A 23,004-nucleotide genomic window follows, 5' to 3' on the forward strand; every position below is an offset into this window, starting at 1 on the left:
AAAGAAACCAATAACTGTCATCAGAGACCTAATCCCAGATAAAAGGAGACAAGAACCAACCAACAAGACCACAAATACTACCTGCTTCACAAGGATTTCCTATGTGATTCTCAGTCCACTCCCAGGAGGCAGAAACCACCATGCTCCCATTTTCCAGATGAGGAAACTGAGACCCAGAGAAGTGAGGTCACTCTTTTGGTGTGTGGCAGCATCAAGACTTCCATATTCCCACAGATGCCTCTGAACTGTCCCAATTCCAGCAGGCCCAGTACCGAAGACCACCCTGGTCGAGCCTTGCATGGCCTTCTCTTTTCTCTTTTCTTTTTTTTTTTTTGAGACGGAGTCTCACTCTGTCACCCAGGTTGGAATGCAGCAGCACAATCTCAGCTCACTGCAATCTCCACCTCCCAGGTTCAAGCGATTCTCTTGCCTCAGCCTCCTGAGTAGCTGGGCCTACAGACATGCACCACAACGCCCGGGTAATTTTTGCATTTTTATTTATTTATTATTTATTTATTTATTTTGAGACGGAGTCTCGCTCTGTCACCAGGCTGGAGTGCAGTGGTGCAATCTCCACTCACTGCAACCTCCACCTCCCAGGCTCAAGCACTTCTCCTGACTCAGCCTCCTGAGTAGCTGGAACTACAGGGGCATGCCACCACACCCGGCTAATTTTCGTATTTTTCATAGAGCTGGGGTTTCACCATGTAGGCCAGGATGGTCTCAATCTCTTGACCTTGTGATCTGCCCGCCTCAGCCTCCCTACCAAAGTGCTGGGATTACAAGCATGAGCCACCGTGCCCAGCCTATTTTTTGGATTTTTAGTAGAGATGGGGATTCACTACATTGGCCAGGCTGGTCTCAAACTCCCCACCTCATGATCTGCCCACTTCGGCCTCCCAAAGTGCTGGGATTACAGGTGTGAGCCACTGCAGTTGGGCATGCATGGCCTTTTCAAGACGCAATTTGTCATTGCCCAGAAGGAAAGTCAGTGGAAACAGAAGTTGTCATTTCCAAGTGGCATAAGATTCGTTAAGGGACAAGCCAGCCCAAGGAGCACAACACATGCCCCTCCATCTGGCAGGGACAGGAGCCAAGGGGCATCCGATGTATACCAGTTCGGCACCCACCAACCGAGGCAGCAGCAGTGCCCAGGCATCTCATCCACATCTCCCTGGAGAGACTCATCCCCAAAGGCCAAATAAAAATACAGCTGGAAATGCCAGCATCCCTGGCACAGCTGCTTCTCATTAAAAGTAAAATGGTGTTGGGAGTCGGCTCACTGAGAAAATCAAGTGGACTCTGGAAATCAAAGAGGAGAGCCCTCAGCCTGACCAGGTGCAGAGGGACAGTAACAGAACCAGCTCTCCCTCTGCTCAGACAGCCTCCCTGCCCCCAAGGTTCATGGCCTGGTCCCACCCTAATGCCTCCCAGATCTCATCTCCCTCCACAGGCCTGCAAAGCTGGCCTCCAGCAGGACCTTTACACTAGATGTTCTTCCCCAGTCTCCAAGGGTCCTTCCTTACCTCCTTCAAGGCTCTGCTAAAACGTCACCAAGTTCCCTGTTTAAAATGTGCCCCCTGCAACTGTGTTCTCTCCCTCATCGGGCGCCTTGATCCTTTTTTCCATCATAGTTATCATCTTCAACCATGCTTCTCCTTTCTTGCTCTTTCGCCCAGGCTGGAATGCAGTAGTATGATCATAGCTCGCTGCAGCCTTGAAATCCCAGGCTCAAGTGATCCTCTGGCCTCAGCCTCCTGAGTAGCTGGGACTACAGGCATCACCAAGTGATCCTCTGGCCTCAGTCTCCTGAGTAGCTGGACAGGAGCCATGGAGCTGGGCATCACCATGCCCACCTGATGTTTTTTATTTTCTTTGTAGAGACAGGGTCTCACTATGTTGCCCAGGCAGGTCTCCAACTCCTGAGCTCAAGCAGTCCTCCCACCTGGATGCCCAAGAACTGGGATTGCGGGTCTGAGACACAGTGTGGTCTGTGTTTCTCTTTTATCTGCTTCCAGCTGAAAGCCCAGCTCCTCCAGGGCAGGAGTTCTGGTAACTTGCTCAGGGCCATGTCCCCAGGCACACAGTTAAAGTGCTCAGGAAACATTTTTCAATGAACAAATGAACAACACCTAATGTTTTAAGCACTTCTTCTACGCCAAGCCCTCTAAACTGTCTCATTTAATCCCTATTCAAGAAAGGGAAAGAAGTGCTATTGTAACTCATATTTTAAAGAAGTGAGGGCTGGGCACGGTGGCTCAAGCCTGTATTCCCAACACCTTGGGAGGCTGAGGCAGGAGGATCACCTGAGTTCAGGAGTTCGTTACCAGCCTGGCCAACATGGTGCAAAACCTATCACTATTAAAAAGACAAAAATTGCTGGCTACAATGGCTCACACCTGTAATCCCAGCACCTTGGTAGACTGAGGCGGGAGGATCACTTGGGTCAGGAGGTAAAGACCAGCTTGGGCAACACAACAAGGCCCTGTGTCTATAAAAAAATGAAAAATTAGCCAAGCTCGGTGGTATGTGCCTGTAGTCCCAGCTACTTGGGAGGCTGAGAGGTGGGAGAATCACTTGAGCCCAGGAGGTCAAGGCTGCAGTGAGCAGAGATCGTGCCACTGCACTGTAGCTTGGGTGACGGTGCAAAATAAAAATAAAGTAGAGGGATTGAATCCCCTACCCAAGGTCTCACAAGTTTCAAATGACTGGCACCAGGTGACTTTACCTACCCTATGAGTTGAAACAGATAAATCAGGTCTATCAACAGCCCCATTTCCTAGCTGAGCAAACTGAGGCTTGCAGAGGTAAACTTCACGGGACCAGGCCCATCCTGTGCGACTGAAGCTGGAGGCCTCAGCCTCTTCCTGCTCTGGCTAGGGTGATGGAATGCCAAAGGCCTTCCCTCTAGCCAGCTCCTGAGGCTAAATGACAATGGTCAAGAGGGAGCAATGCCCTCCTTTCTCCTTAGGGCCACAGTTCTATCTGCTGGTGCAGGGCAGACAAGCCAGGGGTCTCAAACTCAAAGGTTCCAGGGCTAGGAGGCTCCAGGCAAATATGAACTGGGCCTGGGTGAGTGCCAGGGAGTAGTGGGGACTGCGGCAGCTGGAGTGGCCTTCATCTGATGGGACAGTGGCTGCTGCTTCTGAAATGGCAGTCATTAGTGCCACAAGAGACAAAGGCTCAGCAAGGCCAGGTAATATCGATTATAACAATAGCAACCATGCTTATAAGACCCTTGCACTTGGCACACACTCACCCATCCCGGCCCCAGGGTACCAGTTACCACCCTCAGCTTACAGAAAAGGAATTTGAGGCCCAGAATGCCAAATCCACATGGCCGAGTCGCACAGCCAAACGTAGTGGAACCAGGCCTTAGGCCCACACCCTGTGCACAACACCTCTAAACTCTATAGATCTTCCTGTCTTAGTGCTACAAGAAATCCGGACATCGATTGGAAATCTAACTTTTAAAAGTTGGCAGCTCACTAAAAACAAAAGCTATGAAGGTAAAGCAAAAGACACAGCAGGCAGGCCTTGGCCCCCAGAGGTAGTGATCTATACCTCCAGCTACAGGGCTGAACTATCTGGGCCATTCCCACTCTGACCATATCCTTAGAAAATCCAGGCTGGGCGTAATGGCTCACACCTGTAATCTTAGTGCTGTTAGAGGCCGAGGCAGGAGGATCGCTTGAGCCTAGGAGTTCGAGTCTTCAGTGAGCCAGGACTGCACCACTGCACTCCAACCTCAGCAAGAGAGAGAGATCCTATCTCTTACCAAAAATAAAATAAAATAAAATATAAGTAAGCCTTGTCTGAGCCCCTCATACCCAAAGAGAAACGTTTTTGCAACTTTGGTTTTCAGGCACCGAATTAATACTCTTGCCGTGGCCAGGCATGGTGGTTCACACCTGTAATCCCAGCACTTTGGATAGCTAAAGCGGGCGGATCACCTGAGGTCAGGAGTTCAAGAACAGCCTGGCCAACATGGTGAAACCCCATCTCTGCTAAAAATACAAAAATTAGCTGAGTGTGCTGGCATGCACTTTTTTTTTTTTTTGAGACGGAGTTTCGCTCTTGTTACCCAGGCTGGAGTGCAATGGCGCGATCTCGGCTCACCGCAACCTCCGCCTCCTGGGTTCAGGCAATTCTCCTGCCTCAGCCTCCTGAGTAGCTCGGATTACAGGAACGTGCCACCATGCCCAGCTACTTTTTTGTATTTTTAGTAGAGACGGGGTTTCACCGTGTTGACCAGGATGGTCTCGATCTCTTGACCTCGTGATCCACCCGCCTCGGCCTCCCAAAGTGCTGGGATTACAGGCTTGAGCCACCGCGCCCGGCCGGCATGCACTTTTAATGCCAGCTACTTGGGAGGCTGATGTAGGAGAATCGCTTGAACCCAGGAAGTGGAGGTTGCAGTGAGCTGAGATCACGCCACTGTACTCCAGCCTGGGCAAAAGACTGAGACTACACTTAAAAAAAAAAATACTCGTAACAAGCAACTCCTACATTGCAGGATTCCAGGAGGTTACCACAGGAGCCAGCTCCATATTGGCCAGCAGCTGCCAGATACCATGGTGGACAGGAGGGAAATGAAAGGGGTAGAGGGACTGAGGAGAGGTCAGGACAAGAGAGACCCAGGTTCCCAAACCAGAGCACCTGACTCCTCCTCACTTAAGAACGTTCTCCAGGAAGCATGTTCTGCTCAACTATCTGGGCCTCAGTTTCCCGCTCTATAAAATGGGGATCATAGTAATGCTGCCCTTATAAGGCTTAAGTGTGTCACTTGAAAGCACTTTCATTCTGGTTAGCTTTCATCACTGATAGGAAAGGAACCAGCCAGATAAACAGCAACAGCCCCATCCATGTAGACTACTGTGTGCCAGATAGGTAAGCACTTTCTTTTCTTTTTTTGAAGCAGGATCTGGTTCTGTCACCCAGGCTGGACAGTAATGGTGTGATCACGGCTCACTGCAGTCTGGACCTCCTGGGCTCAAGCAATCCTCCCAGGACCAGCCTCCTGAGGTGTGAAACTATTATCCTACCTGGCTAATTTTTTTATTTTTTGTAGAATGGGGTCTTGTCATGGTATCCAGACTGGTCTTGAACTCCTGGAGCTGAACGCGGTGGCTCATGCCTGTAATCTCAGCATTTTAGGAGGCCAAGGCAGGCAGATCACCTGAGGTCAGGCGTTCGAGATCAGCCTGACCAACATGGTGAAACCCTGTCTCTACTAAAAATATAAAAATTAGGTGGATGTGGTGGTGCATGCCTCTAATCCCAGCTACTTGGGATGCTGAAGCAGGAGAATCACTTGAACCAGGGAGGCAGAGGTTGCAGCAAGCTGAGACTGTGTCACTGCACTCCAGCCTGGACGATAGAGTGAGACTCTGTCTCAAAAAAAAATTGTTTTAGGAGAGTAAACCAAGACTTAGGCCAAGATAACTGTGCTAGGTCACAAGGCAAATGAAAGAGATAGAGCTTTGCAAACACCCCTAGCGGAGGCCTGGGCAGGTAGGAAGATGGTCGCCCAGCTGGCTGCCAAGTCCACACCTTTCCACCACGGTAGACAGAAGGCAATGTGCCAGAGACAAGGCAGCAAAGGAGGAAATTCGTGCTGCTGGGAGCAAAGCCCCAAGGCTCTGGGATAATAGACACAGGGCCTTAACAGCCAGCCTTGGGTGAACAGTCCCTTTTGAGCCTCCCAGCTCAGCTAAGGTAGGGATGACAACAGAGCCTCCACCCCTGTCCTCACTTGGGATTCAAGATGTTGAATCCAGAAAGAACATTATCCCTTGACACTGATAACAACAATAACAATGACAATAATGACAGGAGGAGGATGTTATCATTTGGCAGCCACACCACCGAAACTGAGTAGTTCCTGGAACGGTGAAGTGTCCGCCCATCTGGGAGACAAGAAAGGCAAGAGGGTTGGTGGGAGGGAGAGGTGGCTGCACGGGCTGTTCTCATTCATTTGATTCCTGAATCCTGGAAACAGCCCAAAGAGTGGTGTTTGCCCACTGGGCAGATTGGCACACCGTGGCTTCTCAGGGCTGTCCAGAGAAGGCTACATCCCAGCGCTAGCCGCTGAGGCCCGATCAGGCAAGAAGCCCCTTCCCAGGCTCCAAAGGAGGACCCCCAATTTGCAGGCTATAGTTAGGAGGTGGGCCCCATGGTTCTAGTGCCCTGGAAGGAATCCAGAAGTAAGGTATCACCAGGGTCCTCCTTCCAACTGAGAAGGGAAGTGGGGTTCGAACCATCCTTCACCTCCGTTCTTCCCTCTACCCTCCCGCCACCCCCTTACAGAGACGTTGGGCCAGACACTCCGGGTAGTCAAGAGCACACTAGAAGATGGACAGACAGACAGAAGAATTCACTTGGTAGAAAGAAGCCTGCGCTAGCCAGGAACCAAGCTATAAGAGTCAGCCTGAGAAAACCAGACAACAAGGTCTCCTGGAAGCCTGCTAGCCAGTCAGACAGTGGAGGTCAGCTGGTGTCACCCAACAGAGGGACTGCTCAGTATTAAAGTCTGTGAGGGGCACGGATGGGCGGCCAGACAGCAGAGGTCACCATGGACAGCTAGCCAGACAGCAGGGGGCTGCCAGGTGGGACTGGACAGATGGACAACCAAATGGTGGTGGCAGGGAGGCTTGCCCAGGACAGAGAGACAGCCAACCAGACAGCGGGGGCAGCTCCAGATACAAGAACAAGCCAGCCTGACCGCAGGGGTCTCCCCAATAGATACCTAGATGGCCGGTTTCACCTCTGATAAACGGGCCCGAAAGAACAGAAACGGGACCTACCCCAGACGCACGGGAAACCAGATGGCAGAGTTCACTCAAGAAAGCTGGGACCAGATGGACCCCAGGGATCCAGCGCACCTCCGGTCCTACGGCCCTACGACCCATGACACCGCCCCTGGGGACCCGGCCCGCTCTCCAGACCCTGCAGGAAGACCTCCGCCCAGGGCGTCCCACAGGGCCCGCCTCCCCGTTCCTGTCCCCGCCGCGGGCACGCAAGCGCCGCAGTTACGCCGGCGGCGCAGGGCGCGCCATTCCCGGTCAGCCCTCCGCGCCCTAGGCCGCCGCCCGCCCGCGGTCCCCGCCGCTCCCGCTCACCGGCCCACGAAGTTCTCCAGCACCGAGCTCTTGCCGGCGCTCTGGCCTCCTACCACGGCGATCTGCGGCAGGTCCAGGTGGCAGCTCTGGCCGATGGAGCTGAAGGCGTCCTGCAGCTTGTTGACCAGCGGGATCAGCTCTTCCATCCCGCGGTTGCCCATGGCGCCGGCGGCCCCCGGCCCGAGCGCCCTGCGCTCCCTGCCCACCGACGACCCTCAACGACTTGTCCCCGCGGCGTCTGTACCGTTGCTCCCCGCCTGCCCGGGCCTCGGCGCGACGCCCGCTCCCGGCTCGGCCTCACGGTCGCCGCCTCATCCGGTTCTCAGGCAACACCCGACCCGAGCGACCTCCCGCCCCGGCCCCGGGGCTGCGCCCAAAGCACTCTTTCCGCACGCGATTGGCCCGCTGCGTTGCCACTCGAGCACATGAGCCAATGAAAACGAGGCACGGGCCTATGGTTGAGTAAACCCTCCCCCTGGGGACCGTCTTGTGGGCTTACTGGACGAGAGAACCGTCACTCACTGTTGTTCAAGAGCCAATAGCGACAGAAAACAAGTTGTCAAGAGAGGAAGGAGGTGTTTCAGAAAAATGCACTTTGGCTCCGCCCATTGACAAAAGTACACCATCTTACTGGCAGCGAGAGGTGCCAGTCGACAATGTGGACCAATGGTGTTAGGAATTGAGCTACTACCTAGTTCCCCAAGAATTTTCCATTGGTTCATATAAATATCACTCCGTTGCTCCAGCCATCCAGGCAGAAGAGGGTGGGCTTTAAAATCCGAATCTTGACTCTGATTGAGAACCATACGTATCAATCAAAAAACTCAGGTTCTTCCTTGTGATTGCTGAGTATCTCCAACAGTCTTCTGAAGTACAGGATCAGTCCCACCGTACTCGCTCAAGGGCGACACCTCGTGGTGGGATCCAATGTTCTGATTTTGAGTTTCCGGTCACTGGGGAAAACTACCAGTCCCAGAACTCATCTCAGTGCCAAGCCTTCAAACCAGCTCTGGGAGCAGGGTCCCAATGCGCTCTGTAGATGGGCGAGGCGAAGCCAATGCTTCCTAGGGAGAGAACGCAATAAAGTCACGTCTCCACGCCTTTGCAAATGCTGTGCCTTTTCTGCTTTGCTCACGCCCCGTCTTGACGCTGCTAACACTCCAACTTTTTTTTTCCTTTTGAAAGAGTCTCTGTCTCCTCCAGCGTTTCCCCCCGCTTCTTTAACTTTAGCACAGCAAGAATCTTTTTTTTCTTTGAGACAGAGTCTCACTCTGTCGCCCAGGCTGAAGTGCAGTGGCCCGATCTTGGCTCACTGCAACCTCCACCTCTCAGGTTCAAGCAATTCTCCTGCCTCAGCCTCCCAAATAGCTGGGATTACTGGTACGCGCCACCACGCCCACCTAATTTTGTATTTTTAGCAGAGACAGAGGTTTCACCATGTTGGCCAGGCTGGTCTGGAACTCCTAGCCTCAAGTGATCCGCCCATCTCGGCCTCCCAAAGTGCTGGGATTACAGGCGTGGGCCACCGTGACCAGCCAATAAGTCGTCTTTTCTTGGAGACTGGGTCTCACTCTGTCACCCGGGCTGGAGTGCAATGGTGCACTCATAGCTCAATTCACCTGTGCTCAAACGATCCTCCTGCCTCAGCCTCTGGAGTAGCTGGAACCACAGGTGTGTGCAACTATGCCCAACTATTTTTATTTTTTTGTTTTTTTCCAGATGGAGTCTTGCTGTGTTGTCCAGGCTGGAGTGCAGTGGTATGATCTTGGCTCACTGCAACCTCCACCTCCTGGGTCAATTCTCCTGCCTCAACCTCCTGAGTAGCTAGGGGATTACAGGCACGCAACACCACGCCTGGCTAATTTTTTTATTTCTAGTAGAGACGGGGTTTCACCACGTTGGTCAAGCTGGTCTCGAACTTCTGACCACAGGTGATCTGCCCTCCTCGGCCTCCCAAAGTGCTGGGATTACAGGCTTGAGCCACTGTGCCCGGCCTATTTATTTTTGTTTTTCGAGACCAAGTTTCTTGTTGCCCAGCCTGGAGTGCGATGGTGCGATCTCAGCTCACTGTAACCTCTGCCTCCCAGGTTCAGGCGATTCTCCTGCCTCAGCCTCCTGAGTAGCTGGGATTACAGGTGTGCACCACCACACCTGGCTAATTTTTGCATTTTTAGCCGAGAGGGGATTTTACCATGTCAGTCAGGCTGGTCTCAAACTCCTGATCTCAGGTGATCCATCCACCCCAACCTCCCAACGTGCTGGGATTATAAGCGTGAACCACCACACCCGGCCATTTTTGTTTTTGAGACAAAGTCTCACTCCGATGCCCAGCCTGGAGTGCAATGGTTTGATCTCGGCTCATTGCAGCCTCAACCTTGTGGGCTCAAGCGATCCTCCCACCTCAGCTTCCTCAGTAGCTGGGAGCACAGATGCACATCACCTGTATTTTTTGAAAAGATCGGAGTTTTGTCATGTTCCCCAGGCTGGTGACGATCACTAGTGCCAGGAAAAAAAAGGGGGGGGAGCTGGGCTCAGTGACTCACACCTGTAATCCCAGCACTTTGGGAAGCTGAGGCAGGTGGATCACCTGAGGTCAGGAGTTTGAGACCAGCCTAGCCAACATGGTGAAACTCTGTCTCTACTAAAATTACAAAACTTAGCCAGGCGCTGTGGCACATGCCTGTAGTTCCTGCTACTTGGGAAGCTGAAGCATTAGAATTGCTTGAACCCAGAAGGCAGAGGTTGCAGTGAGCCGAGATCGCGCCACTGCACTCCAGCCTGGGTGACAAAGAGAGACTCTGTCTCAAAAAAGAAAAAAAAAGTTAAGCCTCATCTCTCTTAAGAGTCAGACTATGAGAAGTATAAGCCTTAAAGCCAAGATACCATTTCTTTTCTTTTTTTTGAGGAGGAGTCTCCCTCTGTTACCAGGCTAGAGTGTAGTGGCACAATCTAGGCTCACTGCATGTCCGCCTCCCAGGTTGAAGCAATTCTCCTGCTTCCGCCTCCAAGTAGCTGGGACTACAGGTAAGCCACCACCCCCAGCTAATTTTTGTATTGTTTTAGTAGAGACAGGGTTCACCTCATTGGCCAGAATGATCTTGATCTCTTGATCTCATGATCACCCAGCTCAGCCCTGGCAAGTTACCATTTATTTTATGGTGATGACCTTGGGCAAGTTACTTCCCTTCCCTGGGCCTGTTTCCTCAGCTGTGAAAATAGAGAGCCCTCCATGGTGTCTGGGGGGCCTGGGCCCCAGGAACCAGGCTGCTGCTCCCACTCTGGGGCACCCCCTACACGATGGGCACTGGCAGGTGATTTCCAGCTATCAGCTGCTGCCATGGTGACGTGTTATGATTGGTCAGAAGGGGAGATATTCAACCACAGTGACGCTCAGACCGGGACGGGGACCTAGACAGGCCACCTCCCCAAGAAGACACAGACACACTCTGTAAGTCACAATTGAAAAAAAACAAACTTCCAAAAAGAAATCCTTCAGTATCTTCTAACACCTCCCTCCCACCCTCCCCCAATGCCAGGTCAGCCCAGTGTGATTCCCACAGAGGCCAGGGCATCAGTGGCCCAGGTGGGACAGAGGGTGGGGTCCCCGTACATGGTGCCCATGAAGTCCCGCACGAAGTCCGGGAAGCGCTTCTCCACGATGCTGGTGCGGACGGCGCTCATGAGCTGCAGCTGCGGGGAGGGGAGGTCAGCGTGGGCCGTGGGCGCCTGGGACACGCCCCCGCCAGCTCTGCCCCGGGCGCTGGCTCACCTGGTAAGCGATGTTGTGCACCGTGAGGTGGTGCAGGGCGGCGGTGTTGTCGCTGTGCAGGAGTGCGTGCAGGAAGGCGCGGCTGTGACTGTAGAGCGTTGGGACAGCTCAGCACAGCCGCCGCGTCCCCTCCGCGCCCCGCCCCGGCCCCCCATCTTGCCTACTTCTGGCACGTGGGGCAGGTGCACTCCGGGTCTATGGGGCCGAAGTCCTTCTCGAACACCTTCTTCCTCAACTGCAGATTCCCAGTGGGCACGAGGGCAGAGCCAAAGCGCTGCGGGAGAGGAAGTGTGAGGGAAGGGGCGGTATCACACAGAGCCTCATTCTCCCGGGCCCTCCTGTCCCCAAGCTTGCCTCCCCAATCCCCCACCTGTCTCCCGCCCTGACCGCCTTCTGCCCGAGCCTCACCGCTGTCCGTGTAGGGAAGACACAGTCGAACATGTCACATCCAAGAGCCACGCAGACCACCAGATCGGTGGCATAGCTGGGGTTGCAGCCATGGTGGGAGGGGGGCAGAGAACCTCAGGGGCTTCCCAGGGCCCTTCCCACCCCTCACATGGTCCCAACTGGGCCATATTCCCTCAGAATGGCCTTCAAGGGACAGCCATGTCCTCCTAGTTCCCCCAGATCAGAGCTGTGTCCGTTTCCCCCAAATGCCACCACCCAAGCAGGGCAGGGGGTCCCCAGGAATCCACTCCCCACAGGTAGGGCTCTGGCTCCCCTATCCACAACATACCCAACCCCCATCAGATATCGGGGCTTGTCCTTAGGCAGCCGAGAGGTGCTCAACGCCACCATCCGCCAGAACTGTGCCTTGCTCTCACCCCCGCTCAGGCCCCCGATGGCGAAGCCAGGCACGTCCCGCTTGGTCATCTCTGAGGGTACAGGGTAAGGTGAGGGCAACCACAGAAGAGGAAATGCAGCTGCTCTTCAATCCCAGAACAGACCGTACCTAGACTTCCAGAGTCCCTCAGGGAGAGACAGAGAAACACACAGAGATAGAGAGACAAAGGCAGAGATGGCCTGGGCGTGGTGCCTCACACTTGTAATCCCAGCACTTTGGGAGGCCAAGGTGGGTAATCACCTGAGGTCGGGAGTTCAAGACCAGCCCCGCCAACACAGTGAAACCCCGTCTCTACTAAAAATATAAAAAGTAGCCAGGTGTGGTGGCACATGTCTGTAATCCCAGCTACTTGAGAGGGTGAAGCAGGAGAATCGCTTGAACCCGGGAGGCAGAGGTTGCAGTGAACCAAGATCGCCACTGCATTCCAGCCTGGGTGACAAGAATGAAACTCCATCTCAAAAAATAAACAAATAAAAAACAAAGGCAGAGATGGAGAGGGAGAGGGACACGGAGACAGAGGAGAGGGTCTATCAGTCTGTCTGTCTGTTTAGGAGCTGGTGCTGCTGCTGATCTCAGCCAACATTTATCGAGTGTGTGCTGTATGCAAGACTGTTTCCTTCAATCATCAGAAGAGGCACAGCCCACAGTCCCTTAGCTGAAACTGTTGGAGCCAGATGTGTTTCAGAAATTGGAATTTTCCAGATTTGAGAACAGTAAACATCCCATATGCTGTTACAACAGCCTGTCAGGTAAGGCGTGGTGGCTCACGCCTGTAATCCCAGTACTTTGGGAGGCCAAGGCAAGCAGATCACTTGAAGTCTGGCATTCAAGACCAGTCTAGCCAACATGGTGAAACCCTGTCTCTACTAAAAATACAAAAAGTAGCCAGGCTTGGGTACATGCCTGTGGTCCTAGCTACTCAGAGGCTGAGGCAGGAGAATCTCTCTCTGTTTTTTTTTTTTTTTTTCTTGAGACAGAATCTTGCTTTGTCACCAGGCTCCAAACTGGAGTGCAGTGACACGATCTCGGCTCACTGCAACCTCTGCTTCCCGGGTTCAAGCAATTCTCCTGCCTCAGACTCTGGAGTAGCTGGGACCACAGGCACATGCCACCACACCCAGCTAATTTCTATATTTTAGTAGAGACGGGATTTCACCATGTTGGTCAGGATGGTCTCCATCTCTTGACCTCGTGAACCGCCCGCCTCAGCTTTCTAGAGTCCTGGGACTCCAGGCATGAACCACTGCACCCAGCCAGGAGAATCTCTTGAACCTGGGAGGTGGAGGTTGCAGTGAGCCAAGATCATACCACTGCAATCCAGCCTGGGGGACAGAGCAAGATTCTCTCTCAAAAAACACCCAATAGCCTGTCATCAAACACTGTAACATTTCTGCCACAAAATATGTGAAGACTTCCGGGGGTGAGGAGCAAGGGTAGCAAGAGCATTAGGACAAATACCTAATGCATGTGGGGCTTAAAACCTAGATGATGGGTTGGTAGCTGCAGCACACCACTACGGCAAACGTATAACCTATGTAAGAAACCTGCACATTCTGCACATGTGTCCCAGAACTTAAAGTAAACTTCTTTTTTTCTTTTTTTTGAGATGGAGTTTCACTCTCGTCGTCCAGGCTGGAGTGCAATGGCACAATCTCAGCTCACTGCAACCTCCACTTTCCAGGTTCAAGCACTTCTCCTGCCTCAGCCTCCGGAGTAGCTGGGATTACAGGTGCCCAACTAATTTTTTCTATTTTTAGTAGACACGGGGTTTCTCCATGATGGGCAGGCTGGTCTCAAACTACTGATCTCATGTGATCTGCTGGCCTTGGCCTGTATGCCTGGCTAAAGTAAAATTTTAAAAATATAAATAAAAATACATGAAGACTTATAACAACTGGGATAAAAATGAGAGATCCAGGGTAGCCATGAAATGAGCTGGCTGGGCATGGTGGCTCACACCTGTTATCCCAGCACTTTGGGAGGCCAAGGCAGGCGGATCACCTGAGGTCAGGAGTTCATCACCCTGGCCAACATGGTAAAAATCCCGTCTCTACGAAAAATACAAAAAATTAGCCAGGCATGATGGCGGGTACCTGTAATTCCAGCTACTTAGAAGGCTGAGACAAGAGAATCACTTAAACCTGGGAGGTGGAGGTTGCAGTAAGCAGAGATAGCGCCAATGTACTTCAGCCTGGGCTTCGCAGTGCAACTCTGTTTCAAGAAAAAATTCTGGCTGGGCGCAGTGGCTCATGCCTGTAATCCCAGCACTTTAGGAGGCCGAGGCGGCCTCTCTTGACCTCCCAAAGGTCAAGAGATGGAGACCATCCTGGTCAACATGGTGAAACCCCGTCTCTACTAAAAATACAAAAAAGTAGCTGGGCATGGTTGTGCGTGCCTGTAATCCCAGCTACTCAGGAGGCTGAGGCAGGAGAATTGCTTGAACCCAGGAGGCGGAGGTTGCAATGAGCCGAGATCGCGCCATTGCACTCCAACCTGGGTAACAAGAGCGAAACTCCGTCTCAAAAAAATAAAATAAAATAAAATAAAACAAAATAAAACAAAAACTAGAAGACCGTGAGCTACTGGAATTATGGCCATTATAATACAGTCTACTGCACATGGCCTGAGAACCTCTTTTGCTTCGGCTGTTTTTTCCACTGCTGTGCCCTTCCACCCATTAGCAATCAAGTGCCACTGTGTGCCGGGCCCATGTGGAGACCTCGTGGGCCTGCCAGTGCCCGGCTCTACCTTCAAGGCAGGTGGCCCGGAGATCTGCGTCCAGCCCCCCCTGGATAATGGCGAAGAGGTTCTGCTTGTCCGGTCGCTGATGAGCTGCAATGCACCGGTCTAGCCAGCGGATTGACCTGCAAGGGGACCCCAGGCACAAGCCTCAGGAGCCTTGTGAGGCCATGGGAGACAAGGCTACAGGACGAGGATCCCCACCCCCAACATGCCCCACATATATACAGAGCATGCACACACCTGTACATGGCCTCCTCCACGCGTGGCCCGGTCACGGTGCTGCTGACCACGTCATCCAACTGCATGATGATATCTGAGCCTGACAGTGAGACAGGGGCAGCATCACTGGGAAAGCCCCCAGTGCTTGAAGAAAGCCTCCTGTCACATGGGGACAAGTGAGGCTTCCCCAAGAGCACTCGCCACCTCCCACAGAGCTGTCCCAATCTGTTTATGCAGCAGCCAGAAGGAGCGCTACAAAATGTGCCTTTGATCCTGCCTCTCCCCAGCTTAAAATCCTATGGTGTGGTCGGGCGCGGTGGCTCAAGCCTGTAATCCCAGCACTTTGGGAGGTCGAGGCGGGTGGATCACGAGGTCCAAAGATCGAGACCATCCTGGTCAACATGGTGAAACCCCGTCTCTACTAAAAACACAAAAAATTAGCTGGGCATGGTGGCGCGTGCTTGTAATCTCAGCTACTCAGGAGGCTGAGGCAGGAGAATTGCCTGAACCCAGGAGGCGGAGGTTGCGGTGAGCCGAGATCGCGCCATTGCACTCCAGCCTGGGTAACAAGAGCAAAACTCCGTCTCAAAAAAAAAAAAAAAAAAAAATCCTATGGTGTTACACAGAATAAAAATCCTAAAATGTACAAAGGTATTCCTTAGTGCATTATGTGCCACAGTAAGATTGGGAAACCAAACTTCCATCAGTAGGGCTCAGCTGGCCAGGTGTGGCGGTTCATGCCTGTAATCCCAGAATTCTGGGAGGCTGAAGCGGGCAGATCATCTGACGTTGGGAGTTTGAGACGAGCCTGGCGTGGTGGCAGGCGCCTGTAATCCCAGCTACTTGGGAGGCTGAGACAGGATAATTGCTTGAACCCAGAAGGAGGTTGCAGTGAGCCGAGATTGCGTCACTGCACTCTAGCCTGGGCAACAGAGCAAGACTGCATCTCAAAAAAATTAATAAATAACTAGAGCTTTGAACACTGGCCAGATATTTGATGATGTTACTGAATTACTGTCAACTGTTTTCAGATGGGGTGACAGTATTGTGGTGATATACATATATATACAATTTTTTTTTTTTTTTTTTTTTTTTTTTTAGATGGAGTTTAGCTCTTTTTACCCAGGCTGGAGTGTAATGGCGTGATCTCGGCTCACTGCAACCTCCGCCTCCTGGGTTAAGGTAATTCTCCTGCCCCAGCCTCCTGAGTAGCTGGGATTACAGGCACGTGCCACCATGCCCAGCTAATTTTTTTGTATTTTTAGTAGAGACGGGGTTTCACCATGTTGACCAGGATGGTCTCGATCTCTTGACCTCGTGATCCACCTGCCTTGGCCTCCCAAAGTGCTGGGATTACAGGCTTGAGCCACCGCGCCTGGCCCTACAATTTTTTTTTTTTAACAGAGACAGGATTTCATCATGTTGGCCAAGATGGTCTTGATCTCCTGAACTTGTGTTCCACCCTCCTTGGCCTCCCAAAGTGCTGGGATTACAGGCGTGAGCCACCACGCCCAGCCTCTATGGCTGTGATTTTTATTTAAAAAAAAAAACCCATAAGTTTTAGAGATAGGGGATTTGCTGCAATATACTACGGATGATCTAAGATTATGAAATCAACCAAAGAACGGGTGCAGTGGCTGATGCCTGTAATCCTAGTACTCTGAAGCTGAGGTAGGCAGATCACTTGAGGCCAGGAGTTCGAGACCAGCCTGGGCAACATGGTAAAATTCCGTTTCTTTTTTTTTTTTTTTGAGACAGAGTTTAACTCTTGTTACCCAGGCTGGAGTGCAATGGCGCAATCTCGGCTCACCGCAACCTCCGCCTCCTGGGTTCAGGCAATTCTCCTGCCTCAGCCTTCTGAGTCGCTGGAATTACAGGCACATGCCACCATACCCAGCCAATTTTTTGTATTTTTAGTAGAGACGGGGTTTCACCATGTTGACCAGGAGGGTCTCGATCTCTTGACCTCGTGATCCACCCGCCTCGGCCTCCCAAAGTGCTGGGATTACAGGCTTGAGCCACTGTGCCCGGCCTAAAATTCTGTTTCTTAAAAAAAAAAAAAAAAATTAGCCAGGTATGGTGGTGTACACTTGTAGTCACAGCTACTTGGGAGGCTGAGGTAAGAGAATCACTTGAGCCGAGGCAAAAGTTGCAGTGAGTGAGATCATACCACTGTATCAACCAGCTTGGTTGGCAGAATGACACCTTGTCTCAGGTAAAAAAAAAAAAAAAAAAAAAAAAAAGAGCATGATATATCACTGCAGATCTTATGAAATCAAGAAGATAAAAAGATAAATATATATACTTTCTTTTTTTTTTTTTTTTTTTTTTTTTGAGACGGAGTTTCGCTCTTGTTACCCAGGCTGGAGTGCAATGGCGCGATCTCGGCTCACCGCAACCTCCGCCTCCTGGGTTCAGGCGATTCTCCTGCCTCGGCCTCCTGAGTAGCTCGGATTACAGGCACGTGCCACCATGCCCAGCTAATTTTTTGTATTTTTAGTAGAGACGGGGTTTCACCATGTTGACCAGGATGGTCTCGATCTCTCGACCTCATGATCCACCCGCCTCAGCCTCCCTCTTTTTTTTTTTTTTAAAGAGACAGGGCCTTGCTCTGTCACCCAGAAAGGACTGTAGCGGGGGAATCATAGCTCAATGTAACCTGCAACTCCTGGGTCTCAAGCAGTCCCCTATTCTCAGCCTCTGGAGTAGCTGGACTATGGCTGCCTGCCATCATGCCTAGCTAACTGTTTTAATTTTGTAGAAATGGGGTCTCATCACGTTGCCCAGGCTGGTCGCAAACTCGTTTTTTTTTGTTTTTGTTTTTTATTGTTTTTTTAGGACGAAGTCTCACTCTGTCAACAGGCTAGAGTACAGTGGCGCAATCTTGGCTCACTGCAACCTCCATCTCCCAGGTTCAAGCAATTCCCCTGCCTCAGCCTCCTGAGTAGCTGGGACTATAGGCGCGCATCACCATACCTGGCTAATTTTTGTATTTTAGTAGAGACGAGGTTTCACCATGTTGGCCAGGATGGTCTTGATCTCCTGACGTGATCGCCCCGCCTCAGCCTCCCAAAGTGCTGGGATTACAGGCATGAGCCACCGCACCTGGCCAGTCTCAAACTCTTGAGCTCAAGTGCTCCTCCTGCCTCAGCCTCCCAAAGTGCTGGGATTACAGGCATGAGGCTGCCTGTGCTTTTTCACCCACTAATTGTAACATTTTCACCAATACTTGTCTCTCTTGTGGACTGTAAGCTTCAAGAACGGTATATAGGCCGGGTGCGGTGGCTCACGCCTGTAATCCCAGCACTTTGGGAGGCCGAGGCAGGTGGATCACGAGGTCAAGAGATCAAGACCATCCTGGTCAACATGGTGAAACCCCGTCTCTACTAAAAATACAAAAAATTAGCTGGGCATGGTGGCACGTGTGAGGCAGGAGAATTGCCTGAACCCAGGAGGCAGAGGTTGCGGTGAGCCGAGATCGCGTCATTGCACTCCAGCCTGGGTAACAAGAGCGAAACTCCGTCTCAAAAAAAAATAAAAATAAATAAATAAATAAAAAATAAATAAAAATAAAAAATAAAAATACAAAAATTAGCTGAGGGTGGTGGCGTACACCTGTAATTTCAGCTACGCAGGAGGCTGAGGCAGGAGAATCACTTGAACGTGGGAGGTGGAGGTTGCAGTGAGCTGAGATCATGCCACTGTACTTCAGCCTGGGTGACAGAGCGAGATTCTATCTCAAAAAAAAAAAAAAAAAAAAAAAAATAGCTGATCTTCACTTGACATTATAGATAATCATAAGACCCTCATGGGAGAGGTACCTGTCTTAGTCCTGACTTCAAGGACCAAATGTCCTTATTTTTGAATACACGATTCCCCCAAGCTTATCACAATTAGCTCATATTCACTCTGTCCAATTATATTTCTTCACAACTATTCACTTCTTAATCAAACATAAAAACATAAAGGGGTGAGGCACAGTGGCTCGTGTTTTGTTTTTTTTTTTTTTTTTTGAGACGGAGTTTCACTCTTGTTACCCAGGCTGGAGTGCAATGGCATGATCTCGGCTCACCACAACCTCCGCCTCCTGGGTTCAGGCAATTCTCCTGCCTCAGCCTCCTGAGTAGCTGGGATTACAGGCACGTGCCACCATGCCCAGCTGATATTTTTGTATTTTTAGTACAGACGGGGTTTCACCGTGTTGACCAGGATGGTCTCGATCTCTTGACCTTGTGATCCACCTGCCTTGGCCTCCCAAAGTGCTGGGATTACAGGCTTGAGCCACCACACCTGGCCTGTTTTTTGTTTTTTGTTTTTTGTTTTTGAGACAGAGTCTTACTTTGTCACCAGGCTGGAGTGCAGTGGCGATCTTGGCTCACTACAACCTCCACCTCAAGCGATCCTCCTGCATCAGCCTCCTAAGTAGCTAGGACTGCAGGCACATGCCACCACGCCCAGATAATTTTTTGTATTTTAGCAGAGATGGGGTTTCACCATGTTGGACAGGATGGTCTCGATCTTTTGACCCTGGGATCTGCCTGCCTTGGCCTCCCAAAGTGCTGGGATTATAGGTGTGAGCCACCATGCCCAGCCTCATGCTTGTAATACAAGCACTTTGAGTAGTCAGGGTAAAGGATCGCTTGAAGCCAGGATTTCAAGACTAACCTAGGTAACATAGTGAGATCCTCATCACTACAAAAATTTTTTTAAATTAGCTGGGAGTGGTGTCGTGCACCTGTAGTCCCAGGTACTCTGGAGGTTGAAGTGGGAGAATCACTTGAGTCCAGGAAGTCAAGGCTGCAGTGAGCTGAGATTACATCACTACACTCCAGCCTGGGTGACACACAGATCCTATGTACAAAAACAAAAACAAACAGGCTAGGTGCAGTGGCTCACGCCTGTAATCCCACCACTGTGGGAAGCAGAGGGTGGCAGATCACTTGAGGCTAGGAGTTCTAGGCCAGCCTGTCCAACATGGTGAAACCCCATCTTTACTAAAAATTAGCCAGGCATGGTAGCACGCATCACCTATAATCCCAGCAACTTGGAAGGCTGAGACAGGAAAATTTCTTGAACACTGGAGGTAGTGGTAGCAGTGAGGCAAGATCACACTATTGCACTCCAGCCTGGGTGACAGAGCAAGACCCTGTCTCAAAAAAAAAACAACAAAATAAACAAACAAAAAACCCCTATATATATGGGTCTTCCTGCATCTTTGGGTCTTCACTTCTAAAGACTCCTGTATCACATAAAACAAATATTAAATAAACTTGGGCCAGGTGCAGTGGCTCACACCTGTAATCCCAGCATTTTAGGAGGCCGAGGCAGCCAGGTCACATGAGGTCGTGAGTTTGAGATCAGCCTGGCCAACATGCAAAACCTCATCTCTACTAAAAATATTAAAAACTAGCCAGGCGTGGTGGTGTGTGCCTGTAATCCCAACTACTCGGGAGGCTCAGGCAGGAGAATTGCTTGAACCCAGGAGGTGGAGGTTGCAGTGAGCCAAGATCGTGCCACTGCACTCCAGCCTGGGCAACAGAGACTCCATCACAAAAACAAACAAACAAACAAACAAACAAACAAAGTTGTAGAGAAGTAAGGTCAGGGCTCTAAAATCAGTAAAACATTGTAGTAATAAATAGTCAAATTAATTTGTAGGCTTTTCTCCCGTTATTGAGGCTTTTTTGTTATAGGTGTTCCTTTGTTACAGGGGCTTCAGCCATAAATCTAAGATAATAACAAAAAAAATTTTTTCCACCCTACACTGTCAATCTATTAGGATGATGAGGGGAAGAGGGGTGTTGACCCTGTGTTTCCATGGTTCTTTACAAGGTTCAGAAAATGTTAATTCTCTTTGTCAAGATATGGGGATATTAGGCTACGCACAGTGGCTCACGCCTACAACCCGAGCACTTTGGAAGGCAGAGGCAGGTGGATCAGCTGAGGTCAGGAGTTCGAGACCAGCCTGACCAACAAGATGAAACCTCGTCTCTACTAAAAATACAAAAAGTCGCCGGGCGCGGTGGCTGAAGCCTGTAATCCCAGCACTTTGGGAGGCCGAGGCAGGTGGATCACGAGGTCGACAGATCGAGACCATCCTGGTCAACATGGTGAAACCCCGTCTCTACTAAAAATACAAAAAAGTAGCTGGGCATGGTGGTACATGCCTGCAATCCCAGCTACTCAGGAGGCTGAGGCAGGAGAATTGCTTGAACCCAGGAGGTGGAGGTTGCGGTGAGCCGAGATCGTGCCATTGCCCTCTAGCCCGGGTAACAAGGGTGAAACTCCGTCTCAAAAAAAAAAAAAAAAAAGTTAGCCAGGCGTGGTGGCAGGAGCCTGTAGCTACTTGGGAAGCTGAGACAGGAGAATGGCTTGAACCCAGAAGGTGGAGGTTGCAGTGAGCTGAGATCATACCACTGCACTCCAGCCTGGGCAATGGAGAGAGACCTCATCTCAAAAATAAATAAATAAATAAATAAAATAAAAATTGCAGTAATAATACTTAAGCTACTACATGGCCAGCGCGGAGATTCATTGATATCATCTTATATGCACTTGTCAACAATCCTACCAAAGACCTGCTATTATGTATCCCTGCTTTGAGTTGGCGCAACTGAAGCTCAGGGAGGAGTGACCTGCTCAAAGCCACACAACACCTAAAGAACAGGACCTGGCCGGGCGCGGTGGCTCAAGCCTGTAATCCCAGCACTTTGGGAGGTCGAGGCGGGTGGATCACGAGGTCGAGAGATCGAGACCATCCTGGTCAACATAGTGAAACCCCGTCTCTACTAAAAATACAAAAAATTAGCTGGGCATGGTGGCGCGTGCCTGTAATCCCAGCTACTCAGGAGGCTGAGGCAGGAGAATTGCCTGAGCCCAGGAGGCGGAGGTTGCGGTGAGCCGAGATCGCGCCATTGCGCTCCAGCCTGGGTAACAAGGGCGAAACTCCGTCTCAAAAAAAAAAAAAAAAAAAAAAAAAAGAACAGGACCTGTGTCACCTTCACCTCCTAACAGACAGGGTAAGGGGAGGCTCCCCGGGGTCCTCTCACCCAGCGCGTTCTGGATCTGCACGGATTTCTCTGGGCTCAGCAGGGTCTCATTGCCGTCGTAGGGGGAGCGGAAGCGGACGCCTTCCTCCGTCACCTCGGACAGAGACACCAGAGACACCATCTGGAAACCGCCGCTGTCCTAAGGGAAACACCACGGCAAGGCTGTCAGCGGGTGGAGACGGGGAACCCCTCACTCCGGAGAAGTACTCTGGGACGCCGGCTCTCTCCTCAGCTCACCGTTAGCAGATTATGAGGCCAATTCATGAAGCCGTGGAGACCGTTGGCTTTCTGGATCAGCTCGGGTCCCTGGGTCGATGGAATAAAGTGTCAGATTAGGGGTGAACGCGTTCCTGGGGGCTCTTGTTGGGGGACAGAGCTGGCCAGCTTTAGTCCCTGCTGCTTTCACTCCCATCCCAAGGCCCAGTCATGGGGGGCGCTCAACACAGCTGATCGATTGACTTTGGTAGGAGTGTCCGGGTCTGGGGAACGTTCCATGGCTCCCCAGGCCTTGCTGCTTCCCCGCGAGCCGCAGACCCCACCCACCGGCCTTAGACCCAGATGGTAGGTATTGCCCAGACAGATGCGGCAACCCAGAGCGTCCAGCTGCTCGGTCGTGATGCCCTTCATGGTGGCCTGCGTGCCCACTGGCATGAACACAGGAGTGGCCACTGTCCCATGCGGCAGCCGCAGCTCGCCTGCGCGGGCCCTGGAGCGGCTGCATTCGGCCACCAGCCTCATGATCCTTGGGGCCGACTCCAGAGAAACCTGGGTGGCCGCTCCCGCCATCTTGACTACCGGAACCACGTGGGCAGTACCACACAGTGGGCGGCGCCATGTTGGCTGCTGTCACGTGACCGCGCGATGCTTTCTGGAGCCCGGGAAAGCGTCGGGGGACCATGGCAACGGATTTGAACAGCTGGTCCTGGCTGGGTGCCCACTTAACTCCTACCCACAGCACGCTAAAGCGAAGAATCAAAATTGAGCTGGGAACAAATCCCATCCTTAGCGCTTTCGAGCTACAATCAGAGACTCTTTAACCATAATTTTATCTTGCATAAAATGTGACGAATTACAGCATCTCGGCATAAAGACGTTGTAAATATTGAATCAGGATGTTGTATAGATCTTTACACAGTGGTAGGCCCAAGTTGCAGTGAGCTATTGATGGCGGTTTTGTTGCATCTTGTTCATTGCTTTGTACCAAGAGATCAGTACAGGACCTAGCACATAATAAGTGCTCTGTTAACATTAGTTTATTCA

The 23,004-nt window shown here is 51.4% G+C and overlaps 2 protein-coding genes across 15 annotated transcripts in view; both read right to left on the reverse strand.

The window, feature by feature from the left end:
- Positions 1-7,446, reverse strand: part of DNM2 (dynamin 2) — a 110,806-nt gene extending 103,360 nt beyond the window's left edge. For 7 of the 13 annotated variants that reach the window (XM_039465968.2, XM_039465973.2, XM_039465970.2 and 4 more), the window contains exon 1: positions 7,122-7,442. In XM_039465968.2, coding sequence (XP_039321902.1) covers positions 7,122-7,282 — 161 coding nt within the window. In that variant the 5' untranslated portion in view covers positions 7,283-7,442. Of the gene's footprint in view, positions 1-7,121 lie in introns of all 13 variants that reach the window. The other 6 variants (XM_039465972.2, XM_039465967.2, XM_039465971.2 and 3 more) reach the window with 2 other exon arrangements.
- Positions 7,447-7,564: 118 nt separating this feature from the next.
- Positions 7,565-22,552, reverse strand: QTRT1 (queuine tRNA-ribosyltransferase catalytic subunit 1). 2 transcript variants are annotated; one of them, XM_074384623.1, is made up of 11 exons: positions 22,288-22,543; positions 21,982-22,050; positions 21,745-21,883; positions 14,717-14,795; positions 14,483-14,598; positions 11,627-11,765; positions 11,299-11,374; positions 11,055-11,164; positions 10,891-10,978; positions 10,732-10,811; positions 7,565-8,185 (listed from the first exon to the last, which is right to left on the reverse strand). In XM_074384623.1, exons 1-11 carry the CDS (start codon positions 22,528-22,530, stop codon positions 8,101-8,103), a joined length of 1,224 nt encoding a protein of 407 aa, XP_074240724.1. In that variant the 5' UTR covers positions 22,531-22,543; the 3' UTR covers positions 7,565-8,100. The 2 variants fall into 2 exon arrangements, with proteins under 2 accessions (XP_074240724.1, XP_039321895.1); XM_039465961.2 differs by lacking the exon at positions 7,565-8,185 and having other exon boundaries at positions 10,571-10,811; positions 22,288-22,552.
- Positions 22,553-23,004: the final 452 nt, after the last annotated feature.

The sequence above is a fragment of the Saimiri boliviensis genome, chromosome 14, assembly GCF_048565385.1.
Source record: "Saimiri boliviensis isolate mSaiBol1 chromosome 14, mSaiBol1.pri, whole genome shotgun sequence".
Lineage (NCBI taxonomy): Eukaryota > Metazoa > Chordata > Mammalia > Primates > Cebidae > Saimiri > Saimiri boliviensis.

Excerpts from the sequence above, each read along its gene's own strand:
- QTRT1 (XM_074384623.1), bottom strand. The coding sequence starts at position 22,530 with ATGGCGGGAGCGGCCACCCAGGTTTCTCTGGAGTCGGCCCCAAGGATC. Across the intron at positions 22,051-22,287 it reads ACCATCTGGGTCTAAGGCCG|GGACCCGAGCTGATCCAGAA; the intron begins GTGGGTGGGGTC and ends CCATCGACCCAG. Across the intron at positions 21,884-21,981 it reads GGCCTCATAATCTGCTAACG|GACAGCGGCGGTTTCCAGAT; the intron begins GTGAGCTGAGGA and ends TGTTTCCCTTAG.